The following is a 20,739-nucleotide window of genomic DNA, read 5'->3' as shown; positions in this document are numbered from 1 at the left end:
AATTCAAGGCAAAGAAGATTAGACGCTTAAAACAAGGCAACTAAAACACTCATGAAGTACTCTGACCTGTATACATCACACAGACTGCCATCTGCATTGAAGGTGGTTATCTGACACCGGAACAAGTGTAGGCCCTCCACAATCGAACCAGAACCAGCTGTCTTACAGGGATAGGCCCCAATGAGAGTAGCGCAAGTAGTGCAATGAACAGGTAGCCAGTCTGAACATTTTGAATGTTCGTTTTCCCACACCATGAATCCATTACCAAGAGCAAGAAAGCTCAAAGTCGAGTACTGTCCACCATCACTATTTGTACTAGTCATCACAGAGTCTAGATCCACAATGGTATCTGAAAGGTCCACGTAGAAAGTTGAATTGCCTACAAGACACTTTCCAGGCCTTAAATTGAGGCTTTTTTCAAAGCTTGCACTGAGAACCTCGGCTTTAGAACCGAACGAGCAGCAACATGCCCCAAACCAATTCTCCACAACATCACGCCACTCGACACACGGCAGCTGTGCAAATTCCCTGCATTTTCCAGATCGATAGTTCAAGAAACATAATATAGCTAGGGAGCAAGACATGACCATAGAAAACTACACCTAGCCTGGAAATAATTAGACCATTGCTTTGAGTACCATCAAAATGTTCGAAAACGACATTCTCACAACAGAAATTGAAATAAGAAGTGCACTGACAATCCAGGTAATGTTTATATAATAGGTTAATGTGTTTAAAAGTAAATGGAGGAGGAGAGAACAGCCAAGCCCTGGCTGTTCCCATTGGAGCCGGGGGGGGGGGGGGGGGGGGGGGGGGGGGGGGGGGGGGCCGGCCATAGGCCAACCCTGTTTCAGGGAACAGCCAGGCAAGCTATTCCTTTACGTCAGGCACATGTTTCCTTCAAGGTGTTCAATGACATGAGCTGGGGCAAGATCATTAGATAATATATTTAGCCTAAGATTCATGGGAGAATGGATCCAGCCTCACAGAGGATGAACTCACGCAAGATCATTGGAGAATATGTTTAACCTAAGTCCGTGGCTTTTGTTTATAGAATCATGTAGAGTGCAGTGGTGGTGAACAGTTGAGATTTGCAGATTTCCTGGGAACGTGTGCCTGACCAAATGACAAGATGGGAAAAGACCCAAAGCCATTGGTATGATTATGTTTTCTTTTCAGCACTAAAAATCTAAATAGAGTTCTCAAACACCACTGGATTGCATATCTTGATTAGCAAAAGGAAAAAGTAAAGCACTTGTCACGATTGTGACTTAATTACCCTTAATTACTCTTAATCATTGAAAGGACACCAGTGAAGGGTCACACCTTGTCACATGGGTCATCATCAAAGGACACGTCTCTTCAAAGGGACACATCTATTGATTAAAGGACACACCTCTACATCCAAAAGACATAACTATTCATTCAAGAGTCACACCCTTTTGTCAGGGATGTGCCTCTTCATTTGTACCTCTTCGGGCCCTATTTAACAAGGCCTTGTGTCTCAATGCAAACAACTCAGCTTTCCGCTCTCTAATTATCTTTAGTTCTTGTATTCAATTTTAATTATGTCTTAATAGACTAGGAAGTCCTCACAGTGGTATCAGAGCAAACAAGCTCCAACCTGTAGGATGCCCACATCCAAAAAACCCCAACCCTAACACTAAAAATCAAAAACCCTAAATCAACAAATCAACCTTAGAATTAGGGATAGCAAGAGTTGTATGGAAGAACAGGAGAGAATGCCCCATTTAATTTTGCCCAAATTTTGCCAATTTTGCTTGATTAAGCATTTTTTCCCAATTTTTCTCAAACAAAAAAAAAATGGTGGGAAGCAGAGACTCATACCACGGTTCCATCCAAGTGCTTGAAGGCTGCCCTCTACTCTATTAAGGGTCTTGATAGCATTCCCTTCGGGCTGAATCCTCTCCATGCAAGAGGCGCCACCCATTCGTCTTCTGAAGCCATGACCCTTCACGTTTGTTTTTTCTTTTTTTAATGTGACGTTTCACAGAATACACAAGGCTTACCTTTAGCCTTATAAGTTAAGGCTTAAGCCTTTTTATACCTACGTGGCCTTACCCAACCACCTGAGAAGCCAGCGGCCAGCACTCAATGGCAGCCCGACTTGCATAGAGAAACCCATGGCAGCGACCAACGCAAAGAAATAGGGGGGAAAAAAAAAGGAAGAACCCACAGTAGCGACCAGCGCAAAGAAAAAGAAAAAAAAAGAAGGAAGAATCCACGGCCAGCGACCAGCACTAAGAGAGAGAGAGAGAGAGAAAAAAGAGAACCCAACGGCCAGCCTGACCAGCGCAAATTTTTTTTTTTTTTTTAACACCAACCTGGCGTGCCGTTTTCGACCAGCATTCTGTTGACTCCAGCCTTGTTCATGGTCCTTCATTACCTGCTGATCAGCATGGCCTCTGCAATTCTCAATGGCACTATTCTCCACACAATTCTCAAGTGTGATCTTTTTTTTCGAGAATTTTTTTTTTTTTTTCGAGAATCTCAAGTGTGATCTTTCCTTGTGCCTGTAAACATTAATATGTGGCATTCTTATACTTCAGAAACCTGCCACTTCATTATTTTTCGGGCACAACATATATCCGAGGCCAATATCACTTGTTACGGGGGACTGAAAACACCAACTCATATTCGCTAGACACACTTCACCGTCTTCCAATGAATTTTCCTACGGTGGTGGCTTATGGCCGAGGGACCATACGAGTTCAGCTATATTCAGGACACACCCTCTCCTGTACCTGTAGCCTCTCCTGCTCCACTGCTAACTCTTGCTCCTCCAGTCTATTTCCGAATCCAAGTTGCCACACCCACATCCCGTGACCAGGAATTTGATGTGTGGATTTTCAGGATACATACCTCGCCCCGAGACGTGCATCATTATAGTTTCCTCTTGGAGTGGCACCCTTATCTTGGCCTCGCCATTCTGGAAGCATCTCTCGTCTACAATACTTACCATGGGCAGGCTCCTTTGGAATTTAGTGTTCGACCTTCCACACCCACATATACTCCTCGGACACCCACTCCTTCACCACCAGCTGCCATCCCAGTCCTAGCTCTTTTCTCTCTCGTCCTAATCAACCACGCTACACCGGGTGGTCTATTCCTGCTCCTCCATTGACAACCTCGCCTCAGCCTTCCTCCATGGCATCCACTCGCTCTTTTGGCGATGGTTCTCACTAGGGCACAACAGCGCCAACAGGAGCTTTAACAAAGTAATCGAGTTGCTTCCCCTACCATGGCAGATGAACCAATCATTCAAGACGAACCTGCTCTCACCCAATGGTAGCAAGAGATGCAGAACCAAATGGCAACTATGCAAAGTCAATTCCAGAAGACTTTGGAGACTCTTACGTCGCAGATGCAATCCCGACACTCTCAACCGGCGAGTTCAACGGCTTCAATCAACGTACCAGTTCCGGACATCAACATTGTACCCCCAGAGTTAGAAGCCAATGACTTAAAAGTAATTTATCGCTTGTTACAAGCATCTAAAACTAAGAAGCTGGACATAAAACCTCCTGAACCCTTTTCTGGTCAATGCAATAAGCGTACACTTGACCAATGGCTGTACAAGCTCCGCTTGTACTTCGATTCCATGGACCTCACCGATGCACGAAAGATTACCTTCGCCGCGTCTTTATTAAAAGACAATGCATTTTTATGGTGGCAACGGTGACTGTCTAATGGGAAGACCATCAACATGTGGGACAAATTCGAGCGTGTCATCCGTAAGCAGTTTGTACATGCGAATGCGGATTTTTAAGCACGATCTTGCTTACGCCATTTGACCCAAACTGGATCATTGGCCTCTTATATCTCGCAGTTTACCAGCTTGGTATTGGAGATTTCCACATTGTTCCTAGAAGACAAGCTACACGCTTTTGTCGAGGGACTTACTCCCACGTTGCGCACCGATCTTCACAAATATGACCCAATCGACCTTGCAGCTGGTATTCACTATGCTGAACGCATAGCCGACATCCCGGCCACACAACGGGGATCTTCGTCACAAGGTCGCCCCGGCTCTTCTACTTTCGGCAATGGCAACAAATTTGTTCGTGATGGTTCTAAACCCTTTGGCGGTTCTCAACCTCGCCCCAGTTCTCAACAGCAGCAGTCCTTCCAGAAGCCTCGACAATGAGAGGGGTCCTCTTTTGACCGACCATGGTGCCAACAATCTTATCACCCACGAGGATCAGACCGTGGCCGTGACTCTGGACGTGACCATTCACGACACCCAAAGCAATCTACTGCTACTACCGGTCAACAGAAGACGGGTCTCTAGACCATTTGTTCAGAAGACCACCGATGGTTTGAATGCCCTAAGCGATCCAGTACTATAACTCCAATGTCGAACCTTCCACCTCCAAAGGCAAGTCTCAAGTCTAGTCTGCAGCAGAAACTTCCAAAAGCAAGCGTGTTATGGTTATATCCCAGCATGCGCAAGCTTGCATTATTACATCAGTGGCTCAAACACATCCGGCCTCTCCAATTCCAACCTCTGTGTCTACTCAAGTATTGACACTAATTGGCTCTATTTCTGGCTGTTCCATTACTATCCTAATTGACAGCGGATGTTCTCACAATTTTGTGGCCACAGCTATTGTGCAACGCTTGAAGATACGCACCACTCGCAGTACCCACACTTATGAGATTGAGTTGGCAGATGGATCGGGTTTTAATTGCAATACGACAGCTCCTCGACTTTCCTTTCGTATTCACCAATACCGTGATAAGATGGATTTTGAGATATGCCTTTGTCCCGATATACAATATGATCTTGGGTCAACAATGACTATATCAATATGATCCTATCGTCAGTTTCCACAGCCACACTTTACAATTTGTCAAAGATGGCATGAACATCGATCTCCAAGGTGTTCGTGATCAACCCTCCACACCAACCTTGTTTGCATTACAGGCAAAGCGGTGGGTTCGTAAGGCCGATCGCTCTTCAACACTATTAATGGTTTTCTCTGCTACGGAAACAGTGCCTGACCAGAATTCCAAAGTGGCATATTTGGCTCAACCCTTCTTTGCCCCGCATTTGGATTTGTTTCCTGCAGAACTACCTCCAGTTTTGCCTCCTCGACGTCCTGTGGATCATCCGATTGATTTACTTCCTAGCACTTCGCCACCAACTCATGCTTCGTATCGGGTCTCTTTTGCTAAATCCCAAGAAATTCAACACCAGTTAACGGAACTCTTGGACAAGGGTCATATTCATCCTAGTTAGAGTCCTTTTGGTGCACCAGTTTTGCTCGTGAAAAAGAAAGATAAGTCAATGCGACTTTATCGTGCCCTTAACAAACTGACCATCAAAAATAAATATTCTCTTCCTCGGATTTATGAATTATTTGATCAGTTGCTTCATGCCAAAGTATTTTCCAAGATTGATCTCATGAATGATATCTTTCGATCATTTATGGACAAGTTCGTGATTATTTATCTGGATGATATTCTGGTATTTAGTGCTTCAATCGATGAGCACAAAAAGCATCTACATGCAGTTTTCTAGATTTTACAAGATAATGCACTTTTTATCAACCTAGAAAAGAGTGAATTTTTCAAGGCATCACTAGACTACCTCGGACACATCATTTCTGTCACCATTTGGTCCTTCCACCAGTCTTGATCAACGTTTTAGACGTTGGGCGGAACCAAGGTGTGAACGGGGATTTTCCAAAGAAGAAAGCTAGAGCACTTTAGTGGCACGGTTTGGCCTGAAAGATGGCCATAGAGCATGAGCACCATGAGATTTTATCATTAAAGTGACTTATTATATTTGTAAGAAGTCAGTGTTTTCACATGCAGGGCTGGTCATATTATTATTTTGGGTGTGCACAGGTGGACAAAAGAAGGCGCCTAGATGAAACTTGGGCACCAAGCCAGGAAAAGCATAAAAGTTGATATTTTTGGGCCAAAACTTGGAGTACAAGCCAAGGAAAGCATAAAGTTGATATTTTGGGCAAAGTCCAGCTATTTTCGGAAAAGGGAAAAAGCAAGGCAAATTTGGCCTATAAGTTTTATTAAAAGGGATTGGCTCTCTCTCTTTTTGCCATGCGCATCCTTTTGGAGGCTTCTCTTTGCTGGCCGTGTGAGGGCAAAAGAAACCAAAGGACCAAATATATGAAAGATCAGAGTAAAACGCACAGCATGCCATGGTGATGTGTATATAAAAGATGAAGTCCAGTACATGAGCTCTATGTGAGACTCCGAATAAGCAGAGAGAGCTGTTGTCCCATAAAACGCAGATAACAGAGCTGGAGTGACCCTGATGAAAGCGCTGATATGAACCTGATGTAAGGCTTATGTGAGCCTGAAGTAAGACTGCTGAAAAACGCTGAAGTCAGCCCGAGGCAAACGCTGAAGACAGCCTGTTGTAGACGATGAAGTCAGGCCTGTTGTAGGCGATGAAACGCTGATATGAGCCTGACGTAGGCAACCAGTCCAGCAGCAGAAGACGCTGTAGATCAACCTGATGTAGGCAGCCAAAACACTGATGTGAGGCTGGTATAGACGGCCAGTCCAACAGCAGCTAACAAAGTAGTTGAACCTGTTGTAGGCGGCGATAAACACTGATGTGAGGCTGGTATAGACAGCCAATCCAGCAGCAGTTAACGAAGTAGTTGAACCTGTTGTAGGCGGCGATAAACGCAGATGTGAGGCTGATATAGGCGGCCAGTCCAACACGCGATGAAAACGCAGAGGAGAAAAACACAGAGCGCCAAGTCCACGTAGGTTGGTGTTGCGCATGAACAAGGGGGGAGCCTCATATTTATATGAGGTTTTGGGCGGCCAGCATAGAAGTCGGCCCTTTTGGGCTGGGTAAATACCTGTTTTGGGTATATTTTCACACAAGCTGACTATAGTTCACCCTCTCTCTTCTCTCTTGCACTGGCCGTACAGCATATCTGGGACTGTTTCACCTCGCCGACTTGCTCCATGACTTCTACTAGGCTGGTCGCCTTCTTCCAGGCCTCCCATAGTGCTGGTCGACTTCTTCCACAGCAGCCACATGGCTGGTCGCTTTCTCCCAGAGCTTGACCGGGCTGGTCCAATCTTTTCTGGGCTGTTTTGGGACTGTTTTGGGCTGATTTGAGAGCTCTTCTCATGCTGATTTTATGGCTCTATTTTGGGGCTGATTTGACACGAAATTTGGGGCTGTTTTGGGCTCCGAACCGCCCTGTTTTATGGACAGTTTATGAGCTGATTATGGAACTATTTTGAGACAGTTTATCAAATGGACTTTGGTGCTGTGATTGTATCTTGGCACGAGATAGTTTACGTGTGCAAGATTTGTGCTGAGGCTTTGTGGAAAATCTGGTCTTGTGTGCACCCGCACCTTGGTATCTTGTAAAAGCTTCTCTATCTATAAAGAAGTTCCTATGGGGGGCTGGCCGTTTCGGCTCAATGCGGTTTTATTGTATTGTTTATGGTTCTTCCGCTGTGTTATCATGCTCCGTGTTTGGTATTTGAAGTGTTGGTCTATTATTATTGTCATACCAGGTTCCCGCTATTTGTGATAGTGGTATCAGAGCAAAGGCTTTCTCAGAAGCAAGAGGCTTCCCATTGTTCCTTCCAACAATGGGAAAGAGAAAAGATCAAAAGTGGGGACTACACTAACCAACAGTTTGGCTATTGAGCTTATGGGAGCAGTCATGGGCATGAGCAGTAGACAGCTTGGTCTAAGGATTTATGGATTCACAGATTTTATCCTCGGAATATGGAGTTGGTTTTATGTGCCCGTGTTCAGCACTTCTTCCATATGGATTATTGTGGATTATAAATCAAGCTTACAGGCAAGCTATATGGAGTCATCTCTCAAGATATCTTATGTGTATGCTAACAAGAAATTTCTTTTGGCTGCATGACGAACCTGGCAAAGAAAAGCTAAGTAAACTTTTAGTTTTGCAAAGTTGCTGCTTTTTGAAATTGTTGTTAAGTGTTTTTGGACACATAACCCTTGCATGCTTGTACAAGGAGAATTGTGTGTTGTTTGTTTGCCTTGAATTGTTTCAGGTAAACATTATGGTTGAAAGCCTGGTTTATATGGTTTTTCATACGGATATATCTGAGGACTATGGATTATATTTCTGGTGTATCTCTGTTCGAGGATTTATACATATATGATGGTTTGGCGCATCTATATGGTTATCTTTGGCTCCTTTTGGTTGGATGGAGTATGTTTCTGGCTCCCTTTATTTGGGATGCAGTGGATTTTGGAAAAGGCTTCTCTATGGTTTTGATGAATGGTTTATGGTTTTGGTCTTGTGTACTGGAGGCTTCTAGCAGTATGGGATGCTAGAATTGTCGAATACATAAGGATCTCATATGGGGAGTATTCAGGTGGTATGGGACGCTAGAATATTTCGCATATGCGGTTACAAAACTATGAATTGTTCATCAGTATCATGGACTGGCTGATTCTGGATTATGAGTATACTGTGGATTACAATGGATTTATTGGATATCTTATGGATCGAGGATTTATTGGATATCTCTCTAGATTTCTTTTGGCAGCCGAAATGCCTGTAAAACTATCTCTGAACCAGGATATATTTATGGAGAACCAGGATCTCTATGCTTGTGATTTATTGTTATCTTATGATATACTGCACTCATGGAAGAGTTGGTGACTCTGGTGAGTGTGTATATGGACTCATGGAAGGATTGGTGACCCTGGTGAGTGAAGCCTCGTGGAAGGGGACCCTGGCGAGCATTATGGTTTCATGGAAGAGTCGTTGCCCTGGTGAACCATATCGACATATGAAGCCTCGTGGAAGGGGAAACCCTAGCGAGCAGTATGGTTTCATGGAAGGGTCGTTGCCCTGGTGAACCATATCGACATATGAAGCCTCGTGGAAGGGGAAACCCTAGCGAGCATGTATGGTTTCATGGAAGGGTCGTTGCCTTGGTGAACCATATTGACATATGAAGCCTCGTGGAAGCGGAAACCCTGGCGAGCATGTATGGTTTCATGGAAGGGTCGTTGCCCTGATGGACCATATGGACATGTGAAGCATGTTTGGCTTGGGCATGCATATGGATCATAGGAGTGGTGCCCTTATGCAATCCAATGGCATGGCAAGATGTTTTGTGGCTATGTACGTTGCTTCTTAATTTTTGCAGGTACTTACAGCTACTTATGAATTTATAGATATTTTGAGACATAGTTGGCTCTTGTGCCCGTGTCTAGTTATTATCCGGCTTATGAATTTATGGATATTTGGGACACAGTTGGCTCTTGTGCCTGTGTCTGGTTATGGAATTATGGATATTTGGGACACAATTGGCTCTTGTGCGTGTGTTTGGCTATTATCAAAGTTGTTGACTCATGATATGGATACAGTTTGTTTCTTGATACAATTGGCTCTTGTGCCTGTATCTCGATTTATGGATCATGGATCAATATTCATGGCTTTAATGCATGGATTATGAAATATTATGGATAGACAGTGGATTTGCTATTCTTGAAGGATATTTCAGTGGTATCAGGATTCTACAGTTGCGGACAACTGCTTTATAAGATGGCGTGGATGTCACCATTTGGTCCCTCCACCAGTCTTGATCAACGTTTCACACGCTGGGCGGAACCAAGGTGTGAATGGGGATTTTCCGCAGAAGAAAGCTAGAGCACTTTACTGGCATGGTTTGGCTTGAAAGATGGCCATATAGCATGAGCACCATGAGATTTTATCATTAAAGTGACTTATTATATTTGTAAGTCAGTGTTTTCACATGAAGGGCTGGTCATATTATTACTTCTGGCGTGGACAGGTGGACAAAAGAAGGCGCCCAGATGAAACTTGGACACCAAGCCACGAAAGCATAAAAGTTGATATTTTTGGGCCAAAACTTGGAGTACAAGCCAAGGAAAGCATAAAGTTGATATTTTGGGCAAAGTCCAACTATTTTCGGAAAAAGAGGAAAAGCAAGGCAAATTTGGCCTATTAGTTTTATTAAAAGGGGCTGGCTCTCTCTCTCTTTTTGCCATGCGCATCCTTTTGGAGGCTTCTCTCTGTTGGCCGACTACAATTCACCCTCTCTCTTCTCTCTTGCGCTGGCCGTACAGCATGTCTGGGACTGTTTCACCTCGCCGACTTGCTCCATGACTTCTACTAGGCTGGTCGACTTCTTCCACGCCTCCCATAGTGCTGGTCGACTTCTTCCACGGCAACCACATGGCTGGTCGCTTTCTCCCAGAGCTTAACAGGGCTGGTCCAATCTTTTCTGGGCTGTTTTGGGACTGTTTTGGGCTGATTTGAGAGCTCTTCTGGTGCTGATTTTATGGCTCTGTTTTGGGGCTGATTCGGCACGAAATTCGGGGCTGTTTTGGGCTCCGTGTACCGGCCTGTTTTATGGACAGTTTATGAGCTGATTATGGGACTGTTTTGAGACAGTTTATCAAATGGACTTTGGTGCTGTGATTGTATCTTGGCACGAGATAGTTTACGTGTGCAAGATTTGTGCTGAGGCTTTGTGGAAAACTGGTCTTGTGTGCACCCGCACCTTGGTATCTTGTAAAAGCTTCTCTATCTATAAAGAAGTTCCTACGGGGGGCTGGCCGTTCCGGCTCAATGCGGTTTTATTGTATTGTTTATGGTTCTTCCGCTGTGTGATCATGCTCTGTGTTTGGTATTTGAAGTGTTGGTCTATTATTATTGTCGTACCGGGTTCCCGCTATTTGTGACAATTTCAACTGAAGACATTTCTGTTGATTCTAAAGATACAAGTTATTCAGGATTGGCCGACACCGCAAAATATCCATGATGTCAGATCGTTCTTGGGTCTTTGCCAATTTTTATTACACGAAGGTCTTTAAGTTTTCAGAAATTGCAGCACCTTTAATAGAGGTTTTGAAATCAGCACTTGCTTTCCGATGGACAGATGATGCTTCTCACGCCTTTGATAAGCTAAAGGTGGCATTGACAACAACTCCGGTAATGGCAATCGTAGACCCCAGTCTTCCTTTTGAAGTTATGACAGATGCTTCTGATCTTGCAACTGGCGCACTTCTCATGTAACAAGGCCGAGCCATCGCCTTTGACAGTCATAAGCATTCAGCAATTCAAAAACGTTATTCAGTGTATGATAAGGAATTCTTGGCAATTGTTCATGCTTAACAAGCCTGGAAACATTATCTTTTGGGAGCAGATTCTGTTGTGAAGACAGATCATCATTCCTTAAAGTATATTTTTACCCAACCAGTTATGAATGCACAACAAGACAGATGGGTGGAGTATCTGGCAAACTTCCATATGACTATTGAATATGTTCGTGGCCTTTCTAATGTGGTTGCTGATGCTCTTAGCCGAATGCCTCAAGCCTTAGCAATGGCGATTTCTGCAGTTCAAATCGACATTCCAGCACCTTTGTGGATCAATATGCAGACGATCAAGATTTTGCAAATGCTTTTCGAGTGATTACGACTCCACACTCTAGTCCTTCTGATTTGAAGATTTATGCAGCTTATATTCTCTTGTCCATGGCTTATTTTATTATCAAGATCGCATTTGTGTCCCTCATAACACAAGTATGCGTAAACTCTTGGTAAAGGAACATCATGAGGTTCCTTATGCAGTTATTTTATTATCAGGATCGCATTTGTGTCCCTCATAACACAAGTATGCGTAAACTCTTGGTAAAGGAACATCATGAGGTTCCTTATGCAGCTCATCCTGGTATCAACAAGACATATCGGTTGCTAACAGCTTCTTATTATTGGCCTCAAATGAAGCAAGATGTTATAAAGTTTGTTACAGCATGTTTTTCTTGTCAACAAATGAAAGCCAGTAGACAAGCTCCAGGTGGTTTTCTACAACCACTTCCAGTACCAAATGAACGTTGGAAAAGTATCAGTATGGATTTCATTACATCTTTACCTCGTTCTTCGAAAGGTAATACACAGATTATGGTGGTGGTCGACAGATTATCCAAGATGACACATTTTTTACCATGCAAGAAGGAAGCTCAAGCTCCGGATATTGCTTCATTATTTCTTGAGTACGTTTTCAAGATACATGGGATGCCAAAGTCAATTATTTCAGATCGAGATCCTAAGTTTACAAGACATTTTTGGACTTCACTTTTTAAGTCACTTGGCACAAATTTATTGTTCAGTTCAGCCTATCATCCACAGACAGATGACCAAACTGAAAGAGTTAATCAAATTCTTGAAGAGATGCTTCGACATTATATTCAGTCTCGCTTAGCATCTTGGGAAGATTATCTACCATTGATGGAATTTGCTTACAATAATTCTCATCACACAGCAATAGGAATGAGTCCTTTTCAAGCCGCTTATGGTCATACACCAGTTGTGCCATCAAACTTTGTTCTTCAACACAAGGTAGCATTAGCAGATCAGTTAGTTCAAGAAATGCAAGATGTTCTTCTTCAAGTTCGAGATCAGATGATTCGAGTTCAAGAACAATATCAACAAGCAGCTAACCGACGTCGCCAACATGATGAATTCAAAGAAGGTGACATGGTTCTTTTGTTCGTGGCTCCTCATCGATATAAAACAGTGAAATCAGTTTTTTCAAAATTGCGACCACGTTACTATGGTCCTTTTCGGATTATTAAGAAGAATTCTCCTTTGAGTTATAAGTTGGAACTACCACTTTCATGGGAAAAGATTCATCCAACTTTTCACATATCATGGATCAAGAAGTTTGTACAAGGAGATTCTCCTATTCCAGATATTTCAGATTATGTTCCAGAGATCTTAATCCCAGAAAAGATTCTTGATGCTCTCAAGTTTTCATCGTCATTTCATCCACAAACAGATGGTCAGTCGGAAGAGGCTAACTCTACAGTGTTGGATCTTCTTAAATGTTATGTGTCAGAGCACAAGCAACAATGGGAAAAGTATCTTCCTTTGGTGGAGTTTGCATATAACAACACTGTTCATACCTCAACACGCAAGGCGCCTTTTGAGATTGTGAAAGGAGGGAAGAAGGTACCACCCATTTTGCATACAAAGGATAAGATCTTTGAGGCTGATCAGTATGTGGAAAACATGGATGAAGCTTATCGGAGAGTTAAGTTGGCACTCCAAAAAACTCAGCAGAAGCAAAAGAAAGCCGCAGACCGTCACAGACGTGCTTTAGAGTTTGCATTGGGTGATTGGGTTCTTTTGCGCTTTGAAAAGGCTAGACTCAAGAAAATGAAGGATAAAGAGCGCTTATTCCCTAAGTTGAGCATGCGCTATTATGGGCCTTTTCAGGTATTGGAAAAGATTGGTGAGGTGGCCTATCGCTTGAAGCTACCAGATCACTGGAGGATTCACAATGCTTTTCACGTGAGTCTCCTTAGACCTTTCCGTGGGGATGTGCCTGAGGATGTATCAGATGAGGCTCAGCCGGAAGTTGAGGAACTTGATGAGGTTCTTATTCCAGAGCAGATACTGGCACATAAGGAAAGAAAGGTACGAGGTAAAGTTTCCCGTCGCTATCTTGTGAAGTTCAAGAACTATTCACCGATGGATGCGAAGTGGATGGAGGAAGGTGACTTAACAGATTACCTCAGGTTTTGCAGCTTTATCTCGATGCCTTTGAGTTAGAGCTGACTCTTGTTGTGGCTCATTCAGGTTCAGCAGAGCATGGGTCTGGAGCATTACCTGATGCTCAAGAGGGGGGTAGCACCTCCACTCCCTTGATACAGCCAGGCTCAGATGACATCTAGAGGTCGCTTGGTGCAGTTTTTATCTCACCCGAAGGTACTGATGGCTGACAGTACATCTGTTTATGGGACTTCTATGATATATGTGTACTAGTCACATGGGATATTGTGGTTGTGTATGGTTCACAGTGGTATACAACTTGGACTACTACTACGCCATTGGTTTGCAGTGAATGTTGATACATGTGCATGGCTTAGAGAGATTGGGATGCTGATCTTGCCATATTGTATATTTCACTTTGGATATTTTGCTGTATCACCAGAATGCAATCGAGGACGCTTGCCATTTTTCAAGAGGGGGGTATGTCATGGCCCTGTGAAAATGGAACAGCACAAGTGTGGGCATGGTGGTTGCTGAGTCAAAATATTAAATGATTCACACTTGGGGTGCCCGGACAGAGAGAATGATGTATGGACATCCCTAGGTGTGAAGGGGGGAACTAGAACATTAATATTTTAATGTTATATGTGTGGTTGCCCCTAGGCCTTAGTGGCCCCTAGGGAACTTTAATAATTAAAGTTGGGGCCCTAGGACAAGTTTGGGGAGGGGGCAACTCCACTTTTGGAGTGCATGCCTCTCTCTCTTCACTCTCTCTCTAGCTTTTGGGGAATCGTGAAAGCCTAAGCGTGGAGGAGAGGAGAAGCAACGTGGGACTGCTGTTTTGCTGGTTTTTGCTACTGTTTTTCTATTCACATCTGCCCGTACAGTCCACGTGTGCAAGCCATATAGAGTTGTACGACTGCAGGTACAGTACGGCTGTCTTCTCTGCTGCAAGCTTTGCTGGTACAGGCGGTGTTAGCAGGAATAGGCGGCGCTGTGGGTGCTGCTGCAGGTTCTGTTGCAGGTACAGTGTACGAACAACTGTACAGACAGAGCAGGTACTGGCGACGCTGGACAGAGCAAGAGCTGGCGGCGGAACTGGTACAGGCGGCGCTGACTGGCTGAGCAGGTACAATCGGGTACAAAGACTAGCTCTGCAGGCAACGCATGCAAGTACAGTGACACGTGGCCTGTACGGACTGGTACAGTGCAGATTTTATGGTTTGTACAGTCAGGTACAACACTGAAGTGGATGCAGAGAGGAAGGTACAGACAGGTACACCCACACGTGTGAAGCAAAGTTGTTGAAACAAGTGTGCAAGTATAGACTGGTACAATCACTTCCTCCGGTGCAGATCCACGAGCTGATTTTGGTAAGCTCTGAATTTGTTCATCTATCTCTCTTTCCATTGGCTTATGTCTGTTGCAGATTTGAGCTATCTTGCCCCTTGTGAGAGGAGGGGTATGGCAGATTGAAAAGGGTGGAAAGAGAGATTGGGACAGTGAATGTATGTTTGTGCTGAGTTGTCGAATCAGGTGCATGAGATATGCCAGATGTATGCTCAAGGCTGTCCTGCTGAATGGTCTTGGTTGATCAGAGGGAAGCACAGAATGTTGCTTTGAGACACGGAATGTTGCTTTGAGACACAGATCTGTGTGTGTGAGTGTCGTTCTATTTTCAGATTTGGGACACTCTAGCTCCAATCTATTTTGTTTTCATATCTAGACTACAAGTGGAAGGGTGACTACTAGTCCACCGCACTTTGGTTTATACCAGAGGCCGGTTTCACTAGCTCCAACCAGTACGATAACAGGGGTGTAATATGTGTGATACATAGGCGATGGCCAGGCAAAAATCCCTCGGAGCATGATCTTTGGGTAGGAGGGGGTTACACTCCAGCGCGCTGCAGTCCTTCGAGCGAGACGGAGACTGAGAGCACCAGGCTACCAGACTCCCAGTCTACATCAGAGGGAGATCACAGAGATACGGCCTCGACATCAGCACCATATCCAAGAGCGGCTAGCTCACTTACACTCACGTGTCAAGGTAGGCACTGGGATAGATCTCTGGAAGAAATCAGTGAGCTGGAGCTGTCGCCCACCTCTCCCTGTGGTATGAGTCCGTATCAGTGCCTCTCTATGGCACTGTGTCTCTAGCAAGAACTGGCCAAACCTGCGCTGGTCTGTGGATTCCATGATCTGGCGGAGTCAGGCATGTCCACTGAAGATGGTGGTGTATCTCTCTCTAATGTCACTATATGCTTTGCATCTGCATACATAATGCTCCTCACTCTCAACCTCCTCCTGGCATAGTCTACATACCCTCTCTGCTCTGGGGATCCGTGCTGCCCTACCTGCCTCAATCTCAAGCTGGTGTGATGACACTCTAAGCTGGCCAATCGCCACTCGGGCACTGTGAGGCATGTACACATCCATATATCCGGGTCGCTAAATGAATCCATCCACTGAGATACGCATAAACTGATCTCTGTAGTATAGCATCTTCGGCAGTAGAGGCTGACTGGGTGTAATCCAAGTCTCCTGAGTGTATCGCTGCCATAAATCCTACCGAAGGACTCTGTTCCTCTCACTGTGAGAGAGCTGGATGTGTGGTGCATGTATATCATACTGGAAGGGTGCCAGGTGATCTATGTCGAGACCATGCTGAGTGAGCCACTCTATCATCTCTGAATACCATGATCTCCTATCTCCACTCTATGTGAGTGGCTTGGATGCCTCAAAAGCACTACGTGAGAGTCGATCTGATGGCATATCTCTGATCCTCTGTATGAAGCAGATCGTCTGGAAGAGGGCCTCTACTAGCATAGGAGGTGCGGTAAACTCCGCTCGGACAATGTCATGTGGGACGGAGGATTTGCTGCGGATCATCCGTGAGAGCATGAGAATCTCAAGCCTCTCTATCTGAGACCATGTGGAAGTGCCGATACTGCTGCAGCATACATCAAAGCAGGGGTGACTAGTGTGTCAAACAACCACCCCTTCGTGCGGGGCTCCTGGAAGTGTGCCTGGTGACATTGTCACTCTAGCATGGCCAGAGCCGCATACCCTCGTGTGAGTCTATCCCTGGTTGCCTGTGCCATAGTAAATCTTCCTGGCGGAGTCGCAAATGTACACATATGAGTCTACCACCTCTACCTATCCTCCTGCTAGTGTGAAGATGGCCTGTCATCGAACCGGCCCTAAGGTGTGGAAAATCATGACCTTGGTTTTCCCAAGGTTTACTATAAGTCCCCTCTGAGTGCAGAAGTCATCGAGTGCATGGAGATGATGCTGTAGTCCCATCCGCGACTCAGAGACCAAAGAAATATCATCTGAATATAGCATAATGTGGACTGTGGTACCTGAGATGTCTACCTCGTCTCCACCACCGTGAACAATGAAGTCAGCCACCTCATCAATGTATAGCCCAAATAGTGTAGGAGAGAGTGGGCATCCTTGCTTCACACCTATGGTGCTAGCAATAACATCAGATAGCCTCCCGGGGCATCGTATGCGCCCAAGGACCTGCTCATATAAAGCATAGATGCCCCAAACCATCTCTGATGGGATCCCCAATGACTGGAGGCGCTGGAAGAGTCTCTCCCGTGGCACCATGCCAAATGCTTTGCAGAAATCCACAAAGCAACAGTATAATCTCCTCTCTCGCGCCCTAGCCTGATCAATCAGACATCTCAGAGTGAATATATGGTCAATAGTGGAGAAAGCTCATCAGAATCCAACCTGTCCTGGTGCTCGCAGTCCCTCCTTCTCTGCATATGAGCTCAACTCTGCCTCGAGGACTACGCCATAAAGTTTGGCCAATGTATGGCCAATCATGATAGTCTTGTAGTTGCTGGGGACTATCATGATTGGCCAATGTATGGCCAATCATGATAGTCCTGTAGTTGCTGGGGTCTATCATGTCTCCCGCTTTGTGGAGACACAAGATGGTGTGCATAGTCCACTCAGCTGGTAGGCCCTCCACTAGTGCCTTATTAAAGAGGTGAGCAACAAAGGGTGCCAGTGTGTCAGCTGCATAAATAAGATGCTCACTCTGTATACCTGTGTGGTCAGCCGATCTCCCATGCTGTAACCGGCAGATAGCTCTCTCTACCATCGAGGCGGTAAAGAAAGTAGAGGTGGTGGTAGGGCGGACTCCAGTAGCTGTGGTATGGGCAGTTGCTGAGGGATATGGTAGAGGCTCTTTGCATATGTGTGCCATGTGTGTGGATCCTCAATCGGTGTACGAGGGAGAGGCTCACTCATCCTGCGCCATGCAGTGGTTGTATCTCTACTCATGAGTAGGTGGTATATATCCCAGTATTGTGCCTCCTCATATGCATGCCTCTTACAGCGTGTGAGGGTCTGTATCTGTCGGCTTGCCTGTCTCTGTGTAATGGTCTCCAGTGCTCTCTGGGCACGGAGGTGTCTGTATAGCTCTCTGCACTCATCATCATACCACCGATTCTGGGGCATGCTCCTAGATCTATCTGTGTGTGCAATGTGTGTATGATGGGGGAAGCTGCGGGTGGCGGCCGTATGTAGTAGAGATGACATCTGAGTGGTGAGTGTGTCTAGAGGTGACAGGGGATCCATCTAGAGTAGCCTGTCATATACATGATGCTCATATATGTCTGCTAGGTCATGGGTGAAGTAGAAAGTGGTATGCGATGCCTGTGTGGGCTGTGTGGGTGCTGGTGTGGAGCTCGCCAGTGACAACAAGAGGTATGTGTGATCCGCACCGATAGGACAGGAGGGGATGGTGAAAGATGTCACTACCTGTGTGGTCTCCATGGACCCCATGATGTAGTCCACCGTGCTACCTCCCCCTGACCGTGGAAAGCATGTCAGTGCTCCTGAATCCTACCACTATCTCATCCCGTTATAAATAACGAGATGGTGTCGGGCTCCCAACTCAAGTAAGTGATGACCATATCTGGTGTTATCCAACCCCATGTCCTCTGACACCCTGCAAGCTCCCGTGTCCTCCACCTCTAGTGTGTGCATCACCTCGGGGTGCTCGAAATCATAAATGTCGCACTGTCGGCTCCGTGTCCGTGCATTAAAGTCCCCCATAAGGAGGACTTCCCCCAGGTTGGAGTAGTGTATGATCTCATCTGAAAGGGCTGCATATGGTAACTCTCCCAATGGCCCTGTGTCCTCCTCCTCCTCTCTACTCTCCTCCTCTGCTGTCATGGCATATCTCAATCCTCTAGGAGAGAAGTAGCATAGAGCAATGTATAACACCCTGTCTGTCGAGAGCTGCAATCTGATCCACATGTATCTAGCCTCTTAGTCACGTGCTACCACCCGTAGGCGCTCATGTAGCTCTTGCCTGAAGAGTACCGCTATACCTCCAGATCCTCTCGATGTGCTCTGCCGTGTGGTCCCCTGTGTGTAGACTCCCACTGATAACCCTCTACTTTGAGTAGTCCCCCTCTCTAGGCTCTGGTGTGTCTCTGTAAGTAGTATGATGTCCCGTCCCTCCATGACCTCCTCTATCCTCCCAGGATGTGTCCAAAGTGCTCCATTGCAGTTCCAAACTGCTATGTGTATCTGTGAATCTGGATCCTCCATAGCCAATGTCCCATAGAAAGAAAGAAAGAAAGAAAGAAAGAAAGTTGTATTAACGTCTTTAAAAGGCCAAAATGACCTATGAGCCTAAAAGGTTACATTATATCCATGAGGTACATCATCCTGGGTACAAAATAGTAATAAAGAAAGATAACAAAAATCTAGAACTATAAAATCTGATCTAGGTACATGAGCAGAGAGCTCTCATATCACCCTAATACATCCCTCATGGACTGCTGTGACATGGTGGTCAAAGTGGTAAAACTCAGCCGGCACAAGAAGGTCCTACAATGGCTCGGATCCTCCTGTGGTGGTGTGGTCGCAAGCAAGAGGGCCATGGGGTCTGGGCGTCGAGCTCTACATAACTCAGTGGCTCTATCGAGTGTCACACCTCTCAGCCGAGCTCCTGCACTAGCCTGTGGTCTGGGTATGGTGGGTGGATCGGCCCTCAGGGCGTTGGTCTGGGAGAAGTCGGTGAGAGCTCTTTGTGCTAGTCCTTAGGCAAGTACAGCTGATCTGGATCTCACTAAGGCCTCCTTGTGTCTACGGAGCTATGGAAGAAAAAGCCCCAGGCATCTCTGATTCGGGACGTCCATGATCCTGGAAAGTGGTCCGAACCCAGCTCGAAAGAGGCAGTGGAACCTCCCCCGAATCTCATAGTATACAGAGCATCAGCATAAGTAATGATCCTCTGTCTCGGGGGCTGTGTGACAGAGCTAGCATATCCTGTCCTCTGGTGCGGCCGCCTTGGGCCCATATCTGGCAATCTCCACTCTTAGCTGGTGAGACGAGGTGCAGATCTGGCCGATCGCACATCTCACCCCAAAAGATAGGCGTGTGTCCATGTAGCGTGGGCGGATGATCAAGCCATCCTCTATCAGGCATAGGAGGTGATCTCTGTGGAAGGCCATCTTCGTCCCTAGTGGACGACTATGTGAACTCGATGTCCTCTGAGTATGCTTATCACAATCACACACAAAACAGCTCGAAGAGGTTGTTCAAATTTCACACACACATTCACTTACTCACATAAATGAAACTTCACACCACATACAAGGGCTGTTCACACACAGATACAAACATGGGTACATGTAGATGATGGATACACACACGGACTCTGAAATACCCAACAAACCCCCCTTTGGAACGAAGATGGAGATGTCCCGAGATAAACTTTTGATAGCCCTCAGAGGCTAGTAAGCGTGGTTCAAAGGCCAGTGAGCTTGGCAAACAAGGCTCAGAGGATTAATAAGCATGACTTAGAATGTCTAGGGAACAAGTGCCAAAAGAGCTTGACCACTCATGTCTTTCACTTACATCAGTCTATTGAAAAATCAAGCCCCCTAGATCTAAACAAGGATAGATTGGAATAGTGGAGCCTTTTATAACATTAGGCAGTACAAACACATAAAAAATTTGACATAACTCACAAACACTTATTACAAATCTATTTAGTCCCAAGCAGAGGATCCATGTCACATACATAAAAAAATCATGAAACAATATTTTTTCTCGGTGGGAGAAAAAAAATCCTTCAATACGTGGAGCTCGCAGAGGAAGTCAACGTCGGTGGAGCCGCATGCGAGAAAGTACTGACAAGGCTAGGGCTGCTCTGGTGGAGCTGAGCAGTG

General features: G+C 45.4%; 1 protein-coding gene across 2 annotated transcripts in view; it reads right to left on the bottom strand.

Annotated features, from left to right (window-relative positions):
• Nucleotides 1-20,739, bottom strand: part of LOC147633795 (HECT-like ubiquitin-conjugating enzyme (E2)-binding protein) — a 37,138-nt gene that overhangs the window by 2,040 nt on the left and 14,359 nt on the right. The window contains exon 3 of one of the 2 annotated variants that reach the window (XM_086804842.1): nucleotides 67-528. The exons of the other annotated variant lie outside the window; for it this stretch is intronic. Coding sequence (XP_086660968.1) covers nucleotides 67-528 — 462 coding nt within the window. The remainder of the gene's footprint in view (nucleotides 1-66; nucleotides 529-20,739) is intronic. 2 annotated transcript variants of the gene reach the window in all.

This window comes from Cibotium barometz, chromosome 11 (genome assembly GCF_041138505.1).
Source record: "Cibotium barometz isolate CiBa-2024 chromosome 11, ASM4113850v1, whole genome shotgun sequence".
NCBI lineage: Eukaryota > Viridiplantae > Streptophyta > Polypodiopsida > Cyatheales > Cibotiaceae > Cibotium > Cibotium barometz.
The sequence above is the reverse complement of the archived record's forward strand: the minus strand, read 5'-3'. Positions and strand labels throughout refer to the sequence as shown.